This window comes from Triturus cristatus, chromosome 1_2, assembly GCF_964204655.1.
Source record: "Triturus cristatus chromosome 1_2, aTriCri1.1, whole genome shotgun sequence".
NCBI classification, from domain to species: domain Eukaryota; kingdom Metazoa; phylum Chordata; class Amphibia; order Caudata; family Salamandridae; genus Triturus; species Triturus cristatus.
In genome coordinates this window covers 665,001,319-665,020,570 of record NC_140580.1, presented here as the reverse complement: position 1 = coordinate 665,020,570, position 19,252 = coordinate 665,001,319, and the positions used below count along the sequence as shown (strand labels likewise).

General features: G+C 45.3%; 1 protein-coding gene across 1 annotated transcript in view; it reads left to right on the top strand.

Annotated features, from left to right (window-relative positions):
• Positions 1-19,252, top strand: part of CHAT (choline O-acetyltransferase) — a 314,503-nt gene that overhangs the window by 83,433 nt on the left and 211,818 nt on the right. The window contains exon 3 of the mRNA XM_085615102.1: positions 921-1,039. Coding sequence (XP_085471228.1) covers positions 921-1,039 — 119 coding nt within the window. The remainder of the gene's footprint in view (positions 1-920; positions 1,040-19,252) is intronic.

Sequence of the window (19,252 nt, the reverse complement as noted above, 5' to 3'; positions counted from 1 at the left end):
GAATGTGGGCTGCGGCGAGTGCGTATGGACGAGAACGCAGAGCGGGATTTCAAGCTCTGGGGAGAGATGGTGGAACGTTTGAGTACGGTAAGTGAAACAATTGAAAGTTCCCCTGGGTCTTCACATGTGGTAGTCCCAGCTTCGCCTTAGACATGGATTAGTGCATATAGAGTGTGCAACTTACAGTTATGGTAAATCAATGTGCCAAAGACTCTACTCGGTGGGGTGCCGGGGGCTTGTGTTGAACCTTCCATGATTTGTACTACTGTGCTGAGTGTTGGTGATAAGGTGGGGCACCCCCCCCCCACACTTGGTTGGGGCTCTGTGAGACATCTCATGTACATTGTGATTCCGACCAGCTCCTTGTGTTTATCTTTGCTGCAATGTCTTGTTGTATTGGTATTTTATGTCTTCAGTATGGAAAATGCTAATAAAAACCACTTTAAACTAAAAATGTTGGCATGCAGGGATTTTGAATGCAGAGACTGATACTTGATGTCCCTCCTACCCCTCCTTCCTGCAATAACAGTCATACAAAAGGACTCCTGCCGCAATAATTTTAATGAGTTAGGAGTTTTGCATGTCCCTGCAAAGGAGGGTTTTTGTGATATGACTGATTAATACATCAGTCACATTGTAAAATGAAGGTGGGAAGGCAAAGATGTCTGTGTAAAAAAAAGCAAAGTAATTCAATACTCAATTGCAGTACATTTGGCCCTTAAAGGTTATAGGTTTCATAACTTGTGCCAAAATGATGGACTGAAATGTCCCTCAAATGTAGCAAGAAGTCATTGTAGCTGTACTTTTGTCCCAAGCTCCTACTTATTTTTCATTTATTCTTGCACAGAGAAACCTTGTCCATAAAAGCCAATTGCTTCCCATCTGTCTCTCTTTTGATACAACTGATACTCTCTCCCAAGGTTCAACAGTACTGGGTGGAGGATATGTACCTCAACAATCGCCTGGCCCTCCCAGTGAACTCAAGCCCAGCCGTGATATTCGCTCGCCAGAACTTCCAGGATGTGAACGACCAGCTAAGGTACCCCAGAACGTTGCCTCCAGTGTGAATGAAAGCATGTGGCCATGGGGCAGTGCACATCCATGTGTTCATGGATTCCCGCCAAGTTGTCAATTAATAATTTGTGACATGAGCCAATTTGTGAAAGGTGCAACAAGGTCCAAGGTCCAAAACTCACCCTTACGCTTTTGTCTGTTATTGAGTTGTACCAGCAATTTGTTCTCTATGTGTGATTATCATTCCATTTGAATTGGTGACTTACCACGACCATGGACAGGCAGGTCTACCAAGAGCTGAATGAAAAAAAACATACAAATGCAGGAGCCTGAAGAGATTCATAGGAGCACACCATCTACACTGCCAAATGCCGAAGTTGCTGAATATCAAGCAAGGTTCTGATTCCACCTCATGCATCTTAAAAATGAAATCTGGTCCCCAAAAATAAAGTGGCTTAGAAAGGGGGGGGGGGGGTTGACCCGTCTCTGGTTGCATGAGTTTTTGGCCGGTGCCCCCCACTCTTACCTGCGGGACAGCAAACGCAGGGGACCACCCCGCAGGTAAGAGCAGCAAATGGTCTTGCTATGCCATTGAAAAAATAAATGCAGGTACCCACTCCCGGAAGCCAGCAGCAGAAATAAATACTGAGTTTAGCTCTGGGAGACCTCAGAATAGTCATATCAGATGTCGCTTATTTGTCAGTTTTTAAATTATTGATATTAGTATGATTACTATAATTTGAATTAAGTCCTTATGTTAAATGGTAGCGGCAGTTTTAGTCGATAACCTTTCAAGTATTTGCCCGGCGGTAATCGCCTCTCATACCACTCGATGATTTTACCAATAAAAGAGGCAGGCGCCGGAGACTGGAAGGCAGGAAACAAAGTTTTATTCCGTCGGAGCAGAACACATCAGATCAGACAGCAAGGTATCGTCACGAGGTGCTCTAACTGCATCTCTGAGACCTGGTCTCTTATACACTGGTTTATTGCTTTATTATACATAGTACATTCTTGAGATTCCCTTGATGCGCGGGGGAAATATCCCCTGAAGCCCCGGCTCAGATCCGATCCCACACATGGTTACAGTAGAGGTTCCCACCCTACCCGCAGTGGGAGATGACTATCGCGCAGCAGGGAATTCCGCTAATTCCCGGGGGTGTGTGCAACCGGCCGGGTCTCAGGGGGTAGGGGCTTTGATCTACTGTAATCCCTTTGATGCGGGGTGTTTCCCTTACAGTAGGGGCAATAAACTGCATCCGCAGGGCTAGGTGATGGCCTGGGACCAGTTCGGACAATGGGGCGCAGAGGAAGGGGGTTATCAAAGGAGAGGCATGACCATGTATGGGTTGTCGGTCGGAAGTGGTTCCGTAGCAGGGTCGCGCAGAAGGAGAGGGTTTATGGCCTGTATGAGAGAGCGGGGGTGGCCGGCGCCGGGGGATGCTCGCAGCGCCGGGAGAAAGCGCTGGCGATCGAGAGTGAGCGGGGAGAGAGAGTGGGGTGCCTAAAATGGCGACCGTACATTTGCTATGCGTGGCGCTGGGGAGAGGCAAGATGGCGCAGATAATGTTCAGTTTGCAAGCTAAATTTCCACAGTCCTCCCTTTTAACATATCTCGCCAGCTTGTCCGGCCAATATTCACCTTTGTTAGCCTTTCAGTTACAGTATCGTCAATGTTCGTCATACATTTAAAGATACAGAGTCTTAAGGGTAGGCAGGAGTAATCTGACACATTTGTACATTGTCTCATACAGTTTGATAAAGTAGGCGAGGAGGAAGTACATTCAAAGTTGCAGTATAGTCGTGTACATGGCTGGTGTTGTATGAATGTTACTATACAAAGTTACATTTTCTTAACTTCTCAGTGTACAGTCGGAAGTGATTGATGCAACATCATGAAGAAGATAGTTAATATAATAAGGTGGTTGGGAGAGGATTTTCAACTTTGACATGGGTCCTTCTTTCCAGTGTCCTTGTTTTATAAAGAGCTATCACTGGTAAGCTCTCATTGTTGTCCTTCTTTCGTTGGCACTGTTGAGCACCGGCGGTGGAGCTAAGGTCCAGCTCAAATCCGATTTCTCACGTGGCAGGGTGTGACCACTCACTGTTCTTTGATCACAGTCCTGTTCCTTAACACAGTTCACCACAGGCACTTTGAGACAGGGTGCCGGCCTTTTGTTCCTCGGTAGTAGGTCAAAGTCATAGTCCAAATGAAAGAGGAAGAGAGAATGGGGTGGCGTGGGATCGGATCAAAAATGCGGACCAAGGAGAGCAGAATCTTTCAGCACTGGGCCCATCAATCGGGCCCGACGGGTTGAGACTTCAGGCACCCTGGTCAGTGAGCAGGGGCCTCGATGTAGCCCTTCGCGCTTATCGTTCTGATAATGGTGTCTCGTCTCACACCCTTTTTGCTTCGTCGCTTCCCCCTTGGTCGATGTCATAGATGCTTTATGATCCGCAGCCAGACTGTGCGTCACGTCCGACCCCTCTCTTCCGATGGCTGCGGGTTATCCTTGAATAGGTTATAAGAAACGAAAGTCTTAGGGATTTTGGCAGGGAAGACATTTACATACTTCATTCTCTCTCCCAACCACTGAGTAGTTGCGGAAATGCTCTTATCTGTTACTATATGATTGGTGTCTATTAACTCTGATGTTAAGGTGCGTGTTACTAATCTATTAATTACTGCTGTGGTGCAGGGTTCTGTGGGTGTCCCTGTCCATCGTCTGGCCTTCTAGGTGTCAGTTTCTGCGCCCTATAATACAAGGTTTGGTAATACCCGTAAGTGCGAGGTGCTACGGTCATGCGTTCACGAGTATCCTTTTCATACAGTAGGTGACCCTTTATCAGTTTAAAACAGGGCCATCAGCTGTTTCGTTCGGGATACTCTGAGACGGCTAGTATAGGGCTGGAGTTATCTTTGGGAGAACAGGGTGCTTTAGACATTCTATTTCGGGCTAATTGGTCAGGGGTAATTCTGGGCGGTGGAGATGGTGTCCCTTAAGAACAAAAACCACTGACATATAGTCCCCGTGTTGAGGGTCAGATTGGGAGACATCAGTCGTCTTACCTGTCCTTTCCTTCTCAGCCGATTAGGCTTAACGTTTGTAAAAAGGAGAGGTAGTAACGTGGTAAAGTATGGTCGTTTTTGTTTCTGTCAATTTGTTCGAACACCACTGTGTTCAGGCCAATTATACACTTACCAAAGAGGTGTATGTCGTTAATTTATTCAAGAAGAAAAGAGGGCAAGAAAGAGCCTTTTGCGAGGGAGGGGGAGAGAGAGTGAGAGAGAGAGAGAGAGAGAGAGAGAGAGAGGGAGAGAGAGAGAGAGAGAGAGAGAGAGAGAGAGAGAGAGAGAGAGAGACGTGTGCATCAAGTAGGCTATTTTGGCATACATACGACACAAAACGAGAGAGAGAGAGATGGGTAAGATAATAGGCCACTTGGTGCACACACAACATGGAGTAGCATGGGTCTGTTCCATGTAAGAAAACACAAGCGGGGAAAAGACATAAATTCGGTGACCACGTACACACAAATGCCGGATAGGGTGTGACAGTACATGCATCAAGACGGAGACTCAGGGCTGCGTCGAGCACGGGGACCTCTCCTTTCCTGTCCTCTATTCCTATGCATGCTGCGTACCTTTAGCATTTTGTAGTTTATCTTATGGGTTGTCTGACCCTTTATTCTCCTCCCTTTGATCGGTGGACGAGCACCTCAATCATACGATGACGCTCTCTTCAAGTGACCCGAACATGAAATGCATACACATTCATATCGTATAATCGTAGTACACACGCACAATCATATCATACAGTTTTCCATGTTCCCAATGGTGGTCTGTAATTTTACGCACTATCTCACAACGTTTGTCTATGTTTTCCCTGATATTGAACTTGGTGCGGTCCATGTCCACTCCACTCTTCAGTCGGAACTTCGTCGTGACCTATAGAGGGGAAAATAAGAGGGGAGGGGAGGCGCAGTATTCAAAATACCCCAGCGCGCGCAGACATGAAAAGTTCTACCTACCATGTACCAGGCTAGCCGCAGGGGTGGGTAATACCACGGACCTATTATTCTTTAGTTCGAGGCAAAGATGCTCTAGTTCATTCATCTCCTAAATTCGGGTTCCCTGGTCGTGCATGTATTTCTCAATTGGTCGTGTATTATGGTGCAGGATACCATACCTTGCGTGCGACATATACCTTAAGTTATAGTTCATTATTGATTTGACAATTCTTGGAAAAAGGGGGGCAGGCGTGATGGGTACAAATTCCGTTAAACAAAAATATTTTAGGCAAATTGAGTCCGTATTATCTGTATGCTTTCGCTTAGGAGTGACAATCTTTCATTTAAAAGAGAAACCTTCAACAACCCAGATGATTAGTCATGACACTGATTCCGTAATTCCTTTTTAAGAAGCCCTTTATTTAAAACAATGTCAGTGTAGAAATACGGGCCTACAGCCGCTATAGGCCGGCCACGGTGCGAGAGGCGTCGAGCAACATGAGCAACACTAGATTAACATAAAAATCGGTTCCCCCCCCCCTCTCCCCCACCATCATGTGTGAAAGCATCGCATACATATATTTATATATCTCTTTTTAACACAAATGTCACGTGGCTGGAACGCCACAAGGAGTTGTAGGCCACTCCTACATCAGCGCCATCTTGGGGCGGGGTCGGGCCAGTGCACAGTCTAAGTCTTTCCATGAATTAGCTGTTGAACCAGAATTCCTTTCGGTAGTTCGAGAACTTTCGTTAGCGTCAACTTTGCGTCAGCATGGCGTCACTGCAACCTTGTAGCAATGCCACGGTTTGTTCTTAGGGCGGGGCAGCAGGCGGGTTCTTCCGCCGACGCTTTACTGTCTCACTGCACCAAGCGGAGGCAAGGTGGCTGCCGCCCGGGGGCAAAAAGAGCAATGGTGGTGGTTTTGTCCTTATCGGAAGTCCGCAGGAGTCGAATGTCAAATGACTCCAACCAATTCTGCAAGGCTGAGGGGAGCGTTCTGTCAAGGGTGGGGCCCATGCCCTAGCAAACAAGCTTTCGAGTCCAGAATAGTCTCACGGTGGGACAGGCCTGGAACCGGAGGGGTCAACCGCCGGAGTTCAAGGGCAGCAGTAGCAGCAGCTCTTCGGTACAGTCACCGGAGAGGAGCCAGCAGCAGTAACAGCGGCAGTCCGGATGGTACTGCCACCGGGGTGATTCCAGTAGCAGTGACGACAGCAGTTTGGATGGTATCACCACCGGGGTGGGTCCCCGATTACCTTGCTGCGGGGGCCCACTCCTCACGTCGGGTGCTAGCGGCAGTCCTGGTGAACCCGGTGCTTGGGTGGTTGCCTGGCGGCCGCGTGCAGGGGTGCCGGCTCAGCCGAACGGCGAATGAAGTGGCAGGGCGCAACTCAGCTGGCTGACGTGTGAAAGATGCGGTTTGGGGTGCCCTCATCTGCTGGCGAGCCTCCACCTGGGGAGGTGGTGGAGGCCCGTCCGCGTCGCCTCCCCCCGCCAGGGCACCCTCCGTTATTGAAGGAAGAAGTGACTGGGAAGATCCGCACAGCGTGCCAGGGTGAAATTCAGCAGGCCGATGAAAAAGATGGCTGGGTGCAGCTTAGCTGGTCGGCGAGTTAAAGACGGTTGGGGTGCCCGGCGAGCCTCCACCTGGGGAGGTGGGGGGGGCCCGTCCGCGTCGCCTCCCCCCGCCAGGGCACCAGCCCTCATTAAAGAAAGAAGAAGAGAAAGCGGAAAGGCCCGCACAGCGTGGCGGGCTCCGCCTTGGTGTTGCCAGAACTTCGGCGCTTCGTATAGCCTCCGGCCTATTCGCACAATCGCCCGCCACTGATGTCAAGGGATTTTTGCATGGCTTTTATAGCCCAAAGTCAACTAAGAGGGACCGCCCAAAACAGGCCAATGTTGCGATTTCGAGGAAGGAGAGGCGAGGACGGTGTCACGTGGACGTTAAGGCTTTGGGATGGAGGTTGCAGCAGACTGTCATGTAAATAGTTGTTTTAAAACGTGTTTTAACCTGTTTACCCTGTTGGTGTGTTTGTTATATCCTATAAGTTATTAAAATGTTATAACTACATTACTTCGTTGGAGTGTTTGTACATATTTGTAGTTTGATGACGAGCACAAGGAGGTTACTGTGCAATCGGAAAAATAACATAGCCCAATTGTGCGCGATCTAGCCCTAGTTTGGTGACGTCGATGGTGGGTGTCAGCAGGCTTCCGTTTGTGCGGGATTTTGTCATGCTTATTGGGCGGGGTGGGCAGTAGGGCAGACATGTTTAGGTAGCGAGAGTAATGGAGTCGGGCTACCTCGCGGTCGTCTCGACCGTGAGCTTGACTCCTTCCCTTGGTTTCATATGTCCCACAAAGGGCTAACTCCTAGCGTTATTTTAGTTTTTGTAAGGTCAAAAAGGATCCTACCAGTGCCTTTACTATCTTGTCGATTCCTGTTCGTTCATCCTTAGTTAATCGATTCATTCTGGTGGACTCTTTCTTTCCTATCTCATGGTCGTCTAGCGTTGTAGTCGACGTTGGGTTCGGCACAAGAGGCTCAGCCGGCGCGGAGGCCGTGAGGGCCGAGGCCCCTGTACTGCTTTCGCTCGTGTTCGGGGGTTGTGGGTGTTGCACTATTGATTGGGAGGGTGCATACGGAGGGGGCATGTAAATGATCGGGGGACCTAACAGTAACTCGTCATTCGTTCGCTGCTTGGAGGACAACTCAGGGTAGAGCAAAGAAGGGGTCCTAACAGCGTACTGGCCTGAGGTTTCGGGCTCCTGTCTTAGTTTAGTTTCCCTTCTCTCCTTTATGTCTTCTTCTAACTTTCTAGCGGCAAGGTGAGCTGCCTTTCGTAATTCCTTTTCTGCTTTTACTTCTTCCCTCTTTTTCCGTTGCGTCGCTTCTTTGCGCCACATGCCGATACTGTCAAGCATAGTAGGCGTCGTCTTATTGCTACGCAGAGCTATTTCTAGCGCTTCTATCTTATGGTCGTCGAAGGATCCCATCAGTGGCCACTGACTCTCGGGGTCCTTCTTTGTATATTTATGCCATAGCTTGGTATAAGCTACGGCGACTAGTCCATATTTAGTGAACATGTCCTTATTAGGGGTGCCCTCCGGTGGAGCCGGATGGTTCACCTCTAATAAGCGGTCCGGGCAGAACCAACTACCAATCAGTGGGGAGAAGATAGGCATGACGGGTTTCAACGGGGACAAAAGTCAGCACTACCTATCTTTTCACTGCTTGCAAAGACTAGACAGAATATCTCTATTCTTCGTTATTTGCAAGCAGAGAATACCTCCAAATAACCAATATCGAACAACTAGTGTTCGTACAATCAATCAATCAATCAATCAATGGGAGATAAAGATAGGCATGACGGGTTTCAACGGGGACAAAAGTCAGCATTACCTACCCTTCACTATTTGCAAAGACTAGACAGAATATTCCTATTCTACGTTATTTGCAAACAGAGAATATCTCAAAAAGCACTATTCTCCAAAACAATCAATGTTCGGACAATCAATCAATGGGGAGATAAAGATAGGCACGACGGGTTTCAACGGGGACAAAAGTCTGCGTTACCTACCCTTCACTATCTGCAAAGGGAGAGAGAGAGAGTATTTCTACTCCTCCCCGTTTGTAGACAGCGAATATCTCAAAGAGAACAATCAATGAGCACAATCAATGAGCAATACTAGTATTTCCAAAGCATCAAACAATCAATCAATTATTTCTCAATTTGTCGTGTATCACGACCTTACCCGGACCGCGTGGACAGTTTCTCGTCTTCCGCCTCCAGCGCCCGATCGTCCTCTACTCTCTGTATTTGCCGCGGCACTCCTGATGGTTCCCAGTCAGGACCGTAGATCACTCGAGAGAGGTCTGCTCGGAACCAGTGAAGTTCGGATGATCGGCTGCCAGACGAGGGTCTATTGGGCAGGAGCTCTCCCGATCGTTGCAGTCGTTCACTCTGTCGTCGGGACCTCTCCCACTGGATCCACGTGTCGCTGATGGGCCCCACGTTTGGGACGCCAATTGTTAAATGGTAGCGGCAGTTTCAGTCGATAACCTTTCAAGTATTTGCCCGGCGGTAATCGCCTCTCATACCACTCGATGATTTTACCAATAAAAGAGGCAGGCGCCGGAGACTGGAAGGCAGGAAACAAAGTTTTATTCCGTCGGAGCAGAACACATCAGATCAGACAGCAAGGTATCGTCACGAGGTGCTCTAACTGCATCTCTGAGACCTGGTCTCTTATACACTGGTTTATTGCTTTATTATACATAGTACATTCTTGAGATTCCCTTGATGCGCGGGGGAAATATCCCCTGAAGCCCCGGCTCAGATCCGATCCCACACATGGTTACAGTAGAGGTTCCCACCCTACCCGCAGTGGGAGATGGCTATCGCGCAGCAGGGAATTACGCTAATTCCCGGGGGTGTGTGCAACCGGCCGGGTCTCAGGGGGTAGGGGCTTTGATCTACTGTAATCCCTTTGATGCGGGGTGTTTCCCTTACAGTAGGGGCAATAAACTGCATCCGCAGGGCTAGGTGATGGCCTGGGACCAGTTCGGACAATGGGGCGCAGAGGAAGGGGGTTATCAAAGGAGAGGCATGACCATGTATGGGTTGTCGGTCGGAAGTGGTTCCGTAGCAGGGTCGCGCAGAAGGAGAGGGTTTATGGCCTGTATGAGAGAGCGGGGGTGGCCGGCGCGCGGGGGATGCTCGCAGCGCCGGGGGAAAGCGCTGGCGATCGAGAGTGAGCGGGGAGAGAGAGTGGGGTGCCTTAAATGGCGACCGTACATTTGCTATGCGTGGCGCTGGGGAGAGGCAAGATGGCGCAGATAATGTTCAGTTTGCAAGCTAAATTTCCACACTTATGCCAACCAATTCTTGCTTCCAAGATCCACATTACAAACACTCTCCTCCCAGTGCTTACTTTGTAAAAAAAATTAATGCCAGGGCTCTTGTCAGGAGGTCACTGCAGCTTGCACCACACATGGCCCCTGTCATGCCGCCAATGATAGTAGCTGTACAACTACTAACCATCACGCTCCTACAGGTATGACATATTGGGTTATTCCAGGCTCCTAAAGTTATACAAAATGGCTTGGGCGCAGGTAATATTTGTTTTTAATGTATATTGAATTAATAACTGTTGCTGTGGCCATCTCTAAATTAGTCAGACAGTGCCACCTTGTGGCAGACTGTCACAAGCCCTGGTTTTTGATAATTAAATGGTGGTGCAGAGCACCAGAACCCACCGGCTCAAATTAAGCACTGCCTCCTCCCCAAAAAACAAGAAAAGGCAAAATGTCAGCAAACAGTTTCAAGCTGTTCATAAATATTACTTACTAAAGTGAAGCACAGTATGAACCTGACGATTCTTAGTGCTCAGTTCCAATCTAGAAAAAGTTTCTAGCGCTCAAACGTTATCAACACTTTCTTACATTACTTCCTTGAATACTACTGGTCGGTAGATAACACCCACTAGAAGTAGAACATACCACACTGTGGTAAAATTATTTGCAACAGGTGACAGATGGAGGGAGACTATTTTTTTTTTGCTAATATATTTTATTGTTATTTAAAATATAAAAGCAGTGCAATGGCAGCATTGAGCAGCGCTGAGCGGATTCTGACAGAGCAGAAAATAAATAGATTAAATTATACAACTCTAATTCCATCATGGTGCAATAAATTCCAACTAGAAACATTTCTGAAAAAATTCAAATGCCATGAACTCTGGCACACTCTACACTACCCCACCATGAATCCCAGCAACCACACTTACAGCAATATCAGTGTTTGTGAAATCAATCAACCCATAAGGTTCACAGGTACACTTAAATCCATGAAAGTCACACCTTCAGGTTCCTAACTCTTCACCAACTACGGTTGCACCAACCTGCCCAAATAGATGGTGGGTGGTCGCAAGCTAAATTGATCCCTAATCCTCCCCCTCCAATGAGCAACCCACCAAATTTACTCTGCCCTTAAGCAATCTTAACAAGTGTACCAAATGCAGGACCGCCCCCAAGAAACTGGCAGCGGACCAGTGGCGTAACACAGGCCCCCGAAGCCCCAGCGGTCTGGGGAGCCCCCTCAGCACAGTATTCTGTCTGGAGAGCTTCTGACTGAGCCCGTAGGGGAGCCCACCACGTACCTTGCAGGGAGGCCCTCTCAAGTTTCATTATGCCAGTATAGCGAGCTAACGTCTGCCATCCGTTATCACTGATGCACTCAGTCCCAGTAGTCAGTGCTCATGGCAGCCTATTATTTGATGGATCAGTTAGTGGTCTTAACATCTCTGCGCAAATTATGAGGTCCTCCTCTAGCTTGTCGTCTTGCAAAGCACCTTCCATCAACAACTCTCCTGCTGTAGCCCTTTCCATCATATTCTTAACCCATTTGTCAACCCCTGGCAACTGAGTTCTGAGCCAGTGAATGACTATCTTCCACTAGTTGACCACCACCACTAACAGTTGAAATGTCCTGCCCTTTTCCCCTTTGTTGTCCTTTTGGAAAGAAGTCCAAGCAAGCAGTGCGGAAATGTGTACTGTACTGCTGAAGGTAAACTTAAAGCTGGTAGCAATTGCTTTACCATTGGTTGAAACTGATTAACTGCTACACATTTTCTTCGTTATGGTTTACTATCAACCTATTTCGAAGGAGAATCCTTAAACTTGTTCCCACACACATTTAGAGCACTAGGCTCTCTTTTCTCCACCTACACAATCATGGGTGGTAACTGTGATACCAGTACATATGGATACCGCCAGGTGTAGTATTCATAAGCTGCTAGAAGAGGGGATCACAGTGTAACAGCATGTCTTTTTCCCCCTTCCCAGGTGCACAAACTCAGAAAGCGCAGGGTTTACTCACACGATTAATGCCATGTTTCGCCACACCTTGTTTTTAACCCACCAGGGTATGTATTACAGAAAGTGCCCTGGGGGTGCAACAGGAGTTTGTTTCTACTTCTTACATCCCCGAAGTATTTTTGTATTATAGAAGGGGCTGCATATAATTGTGTACCCCCACCTCCATAATATGGATTGTGCCAGTATAAATGTTGTGCCAACACAATTAAAATGAAACATTTCCTCATTTGTATAGGAGTATTGCCTGCAGGGTGATTCCTGCCAACCCTTTAAAGTGTGGCCGGTTCGCCTCCAATAAATCACAGAGTTTCAGTTTGAAACAGTGGCCCTGTCTTTTACCAATGTGCTCTCCTTAGTGCAGGGTCGAAGTGTCAGAGTCCATGCCTGCAATCAGGACAGGGCACTTTTGTGTAATGTGGTGCACTGCCATGGTCTAACCTAATTAAGGGTGCGCCCTGGCGCAAGCAGGGGCAGTATGCTTCATATGTAATTTTTAGCTCAGTTATAATCCCTTTCTGGATACAAACTTCTGTTTGTGCCCGAATCAGCAAATGCGTAGAAGCTAAATGTGTGCAGAACTTAGAAGCATCTGCCCCATTCTCTCTCTCTTTTGAGGCTTCCTAAAGTCACCGGTGCAAGCGCTGAAATCGTTAAAACAAATTCCACAAGTAATGTCACCTTAAAACATACTTAGAGAACCTGGAATTTTCATGCCTTCCTAAGTCAACGAATCTGTGCCACCGTGTTAGAATGGAGCATCACACAAAATAGTCATCATTATTTTGTTTTGATGTTCAGTCAATAAAGAGAGGTTTGTTGAAGTTCCAAAGGTTTATTTTCTCTTTAAGAGATTAGTCGGTATTTCGATCTTTTTATTCGGATTAGGCCAATAGATCCAATTATAGAAATTATCAAAAATACGTTTCGTTAGAACAAGCATAATAAATAACAGAGTGCTCCATTCAGAATTTAGTCCCTATTCTAAACTTTAGGACCTATCCTATCCTATTGAGAACCCATAGAGAGTTCCCTTTGGAAACAGAAAGTAAATTCTGGAGCAGTCAGACAACTAAGAAAGATAGAACTCCACATGAAGGGTAGTTCCGGAGACTCGGTCAAGTTCTACAAACAGCTGCAGTGGCAACCGTTAAGACAGGTAGAAGGAAAGAACCACCGCAGTAGCTATGATTAACATAGGGATAGTAAGTCTCCTCACTTAAAGCAAAGATAATCAAAGAAAATCACTGTTAGCAATAGCTTATGGTAATTCGAGCTAGTACCATAAAGTGTAAGGGGCAGGGTAGGAGTGCATAGAACGCCTTGACTTTCTAGCTCGGAGCACATACTTTATTGAAAAGCCACTAAACATGTTGCCAAAACAGGTGAATATGCCATCAACATTCAATGGGAGAAGATCTTCCAATGGCCCATCGTCTTCATCTTAGATTCCCACGGTAAACGTCCATGTCGATATGAAATAATTTATATGTGGCTACAGCTTTTTCAAAAAGATGCATCTACGAAGGTCTCATGAGAACCTTTTTGCAAGCCTACTTTATTAGCTGCTTAGTGTTCCATCATGTAACAATGAGCTGATCTATAAAATGAGACATTTAAACCTGATATGTCCTAGTTAGATCACAAAATTTAAACTGCAACTAGTATTTTCTTTAATTAATTCTCTTGTTCATTATCAATATGTGGCAGAGGAAGCAATCTAAATATAGTGAAATCATATGGTATGAGGAAAAGAGAAATACAATGTTCAGGAAACAGTGCATTTCATTATGAAATCAGATTCTACAATTTAGTTGGAACATTAATTCATCTTTTGCAATAGCATTTATATTCCTAAAGTGATAGAGCAGAAGAAAAAAATGTTGAGGCCTAGCATTGTAAGAACAATAGAAATGAGAGCTTTTTATGCAGAAATAAGCAGCATTGTCACTTTTGGACAGTTAATAAAAGCACATTTTCCTAAAGTCTATTTTATTGCACATTTTTATGTTGACATTAAAGCGCATTTCCATATTAATAGGTGATACATTTTTCGTCAAATTTTTCAACTTCCCCAATCCCCCATCTTATGATATATAAAATCATCACATCTCTATGTTTTCCATGTGAGTCCATTTCAGAGTGCACTTTCATTGTCAGTTGAGTCTCTTCTTTGTGTTTTTTAGGCCTCTGAATTTCAATGAGTTCAATATTCAAAGAGTAGTGAAGCCTAGCAGTGCGAGAACAACAGAAATTAGAGCTTTCGGCACAAATAAACAGCAGTGCCACTTTTGCAGTTTAATAAAAGCACATTTACTTAACAAAGCACATATCTATATAATAGGTGGTACATTTTTCATAAAGGTTTTCAACTTCCTCAATGGTATAGGGTCAAATATCACTAATTACAAGGTAAGGAGGTTACATCAAGCATTTCTATGAAATATTTTGAATTTGAGCTTTTCCTTTAGGTTCTGCAAGAGGCCTCTTGCCTCTGTCTCTGCATCACATGATGTGCTGATGGACAAAAATATTAACGTCTGGAGTGCACCTCGCTCCTGCGTATTAATAATAACTAGGTGATGGCTTTGCAGCAGTTATGTTATGTTATCAGGAATTTATAAAGCGCACGGCTACTCCCAAGAGTGTCCCGGCGCTGAGATAAAAGACCACCATAACAACCAACAGAGATCCGCCCAAGCCACAGAAACGGAGAGGCCTAGAGCTGGAAAAGCCACGTCTTCAGATTCCGCCTAAACGTTAAGAGGTCCGGGATCTGTCGCAGTGGGGGAGGAAGGCTATTCCAAATACGAGATGCTACTGCTTGAAAAGACCTTCCCCCAAGCCGGGAGAGCATGACCTTCGGAGTCGAGATCAGACGCTGGGTAGAGGACCTCAAGGTACGTGGAGGAATGTAAGGCTGAAATCTTTCTCTTAAATAGGGAGCACCAATCTTATGGAAAGCTTTGAACACCAGGACTAGAGCTTTAAAGTGAATTCTTTTTTGCACTGGAAGCCACTGAAGTGCGGACAGGAGATGAGACGTATGCGTCCTGGGTCTGGTCAAAAAGATTGCCCTGGCCGCCATATTCTGAATAATCTGTAGTCGGCTGAGTAGGTACTCTGGAAGTCCCAAGCACAAAGAATTTACGTAGTCCAGTCTCGACATCACGAGGGCCTGGACAACTGTTTTCCGGTGGGAGACTGGAAATAGGGGGAGAAAATTCTTCAGCATTCTCAACATCCCAAAACAGGTGCCTGCCACTGATTGGACTTGTGCCTTCATGGAAAGTGCAGTATCCAATTTGACCCCCAGGTTTTTCAACTGTGAACAAAACAGCTCACATGCCCTTTGTCAAAACACAGCCCCTTTATGCATTTTGCAAAGTATCTATTTAAATGCACAACACATACCCCTGGGGAAATAATGTTCCCTTTCATGCACGTTGACACCTACACTTCTACACTTTAAGGTCTTACACGCTAATATTATTATTTTTTTCTCATGCAGGTATTTATGCATTGGTATTTTATCTAGATCCAGGCTTTTAGGGGAGCAACATAGTACTGCACATTATGGGTGGGGGTTCAAGGTACAAGATCATGTGCATTAAGTGGTTATTTAAATTAGTTAATTACATCTTACATTTACATATGCATTTCAAGTCTCAAGGGGGGAGGCTGGAGCCTTGCGGCTAAAACGGTCGACCTCAAAGCTGGGGAACCAGGTTTGAGTCTTGGCATTGACGCTCAACATCCTGTGATTCTGGGCAAACCACTTTATCTCACTGTGTCCAACAAAAAAAAAAGGATTTGTCCATCTGTAACAAAACTGGTGCTCATGTAAAGCGCTCTGATACCTGATATCTTCGGGTCTAGTTCGCGCTATATAAAACTCTAAAAAACATTTTTTTTTAAAGTCACTTACATTTTACATAAAGGGCGATTCGATACATAATCACGCTCTTTAGACTACAGTTAAGTCGGGGCCAGGATTCAAACTCAGGTCCACAATATCCTACACAGACAGCTTAGCTAGAGGACCAAATATAAAATGTTCTTCCTTAAAGGGTCCAGCTGACTCATATCTTCTTCGTTCTATGTATGCAAAGATTTGTTCGATATGCTTTGTTTGTTATACAATGTGTTTAGGTGTTTCTTCATCCAAGCTTGCCTTTTCTCATTCTTGCACTTGAAATTCAACAAAACGTGCATTATATTTCCCCGTAGAGTTCCATTTGTTTTCCATTCATTAGGAATGACAACTCTTCAGTCTAAGTCAGTGTATGTTACAGATTGTCACACAAGGGAATGGGTAACGACAAGCAATATTGTGAGAGCAATGCTTAATTTGAGATGGTGTTTCCCAATGCTCGGCACCAGCGCTTAATTGTCATCACCACCCTTATGACACTCTGCCGCATGGTGGCGCTGCTCATCTAATTTATAGATGAGCAGAACAATGGTTGTTTAGGAATACAATATACATTAGAAAATACTAATACCTGCCTCCCCAGCCATTCCTTTAGCTTTGGGGACCTGGAATAATCTGAACCTTCACACTTGCAGGTGCGAGAGACAGTTAGTAGTTGTTTTGGTACCATCTTTAGAAGCGATGAGCGGGCAATGGGTGGTGCAAGCTTCAGTGACCTCCTGGTCAAGGCCCTGCCACTTAGTATTTTACAAATTAAGCACTGGGTGAGAGGGAGGTTTTTTCTAGACTTAGAGCGGAGTTGACGATGCTCTCCGTACAACTTGATGTTCATTAAATGGTTGAGCCCCAAGAAGGGCTGTGGGAAAATCCAATCCCAGTTGTTACTATTATGGTCAATCTAGGCTAGCCAAGTCAGCAAGATGATCTATCAATTACAGCAACTAAAAATAAACATTTCTCCCTGAATGGCAGCAGAATACATATTTTTTCCGGACTTAAGAAAAGGCCACTCAATTGAGTAACTAAGAACTCTGACTTCTCAAGATAGAGTTTAACATGCATGGAATGACCCTTTATTGTGGTATCCTGTCAAACAACGAATGGTGAAGAATTGTGTTGTGTGACTAATCACTCAGCCGGATCATGCCTGTTGTTGCCTATAATCAACCAAAAGACAGACTGCTACTGACAATCATGACAAGACCAGCTACCACATTCAAGGAGAATGTTTTTTTTGTTGTGTGGACTGTGTGATGTTAGCTTCACGTATAGCCAGGGATGTCCTATTTTTTTTTTTATCCCTAGGTTTTGTTTGTATCCTGGGGCGGAGTTACTGCACTGTTAACTTATGATATAATGGTAGATTAGGAATGCCTTGGTTCCTCGGTTTCTGAGTTAACATTACAGACAGAATATGATTTTAAAATAATCCCAAAAAGCAGTCCAAATACATAATATGAAAGAACATGAGATAAAGAGTCCAAACAAAAGACATTTACAATAGTTTTAAAACATTATTTGAAAGCTGCAATGTTTTTTTGTTTTCAAAATCTTAAAACATTTTTCACTTAAGTATTTCATACTGATCTACAACCTTTTTCAGAAATACAATAATTCAATATAGGCAAATAACTGAAATGTAATGCAATTCTTAAAAAAAAAGATTACATTATACGGAACGGGCTGTTGACCCTTTCTAGGAAGACAAAGTGACTTCCTAATGCATTAGACCAGGGAGAATCTGCAGCTCAGATGTACCAATAAATGAAAAAGGGCCATATTATGGAAACTGGAAGCCAAGAACCGTTTGCTGTGTGCAAAGTGCAGCACAGTGTACACACCGGTGCCATGAGTTCCAAAGAAATAGCATGGCCTACTGCACATGTGCACACTGCCAGTGTGTGCACCAGTGCAGGAGAAAGCCAACTCAAATAGGGCTTCTTTTAAGAGGTTTTGCCGTAGGGCAGCACCGCAGGCTTTTCTGCTGCGCTGCCCTACGGCAAAAGAAAAGGGCCGGAATGTGTTGTATCTATCGGATACGGTGCATTCCTGTCCTTTGCTCCTGCGTCAGCGAACAATGGGCTGCATTGTGCCGATGCAGGCACCTTTGCACCAAGGTGCAAGGGTGCCTGCGTTGTGGGGATGATTATTTTTGTGCAGGAAGGGAAGAAAGGCCATAGGGGTGACAAGCTGCCTAAATCTATTTTAGTGGTGGCGAACAATCAGTGTATCGCTTGGGGGACAGCAAGGTTCCTAATTTACATTAGGCCAGGGATCAAGATTCTGTTATATAATTGGGCAATGAGATTAAATAATTGAAAAGTCATGTAGGTTGAGTAGCAGGCTCTGTGTTAGGGCTAAGTGAGTTTACAGGTGAGTATTCAAGAGAGATAGGAAGGGGCCAGCCTTATTTTGAAAGGAATATTACTCCAGACCTTGGAGGTGGAGCCAGAGAAAAAACATATGAATGTGGAAGCCTGATTTCATTGTTTGCCTTCAAGTAATGCAATGATGCGTCTATTTCCTGGTATCATGAGTATATTCCTTAGCTAGCGGGGTGTGTTAAGTTTTAATGCCTTAAAAATGATATGGGCTGACAGGAGTGTCCAGCAAGACTGGAGAGGGAGCCAATTAGGATTGATTAGTACTGGTATAATGAGAACAAATGTCTTCGCAGCTGTGAACAATCTCGCAGCAGTATTCAAGGATAGCTTGTGGTTGGAGTCACCTATCTGCAGGGAGGCCAGTGAGTAGAGCAATTTCACATTGCACCCATGAAACGACTAATGCATGCGTCATATTTTTTAGATGATCATCAGGTATAAAATTCTTAAATGATTTGAAGAATATTAGTTAGACTAGACACCTTTTACCATATGATGTGTGAGTCTGTGTGAGTCTATTGTTAAGAGTGATACCCAGGGGATTTGGCATTGTGCATCATTTTAGAGGAGAGACCAACTTCTTGGAGTTTAGTCTGCAGGTTCTCAGTTAAATTATTGTTGACATCACACAAGACCTGACAGAATCTGACGTCAATATGACCTGCTTCGAAGTACTTTTTTCTTTGACCTAAGAATGCGGAAGGGTTCAGACAGAGAGAGAGAAAGAAACAGAAACACAGCTGAGCTCTTACAATAGTTTCAATGGTGCACAGGATGGTAGTTTTCGTGAAAAAGTAAGGACAGGCTAATTTGAAGACGCCAATTTAGACACAGTACTGCACATCAAGTGGAAACTTCCGTACATAATCTCTATGGAATGCCCTCATAGTACACAGCAGCTTGTTTAGAAATGGGTACTATATGGTGGAGTACTGGGAAGTTATGGCTACAGAGTGGTCTGTGCTTCAGGAAGCCGGAAAGTCAAAATCACCTTTAATGTTGGCAGCATGGGTCTGTGGCAGAGGTGA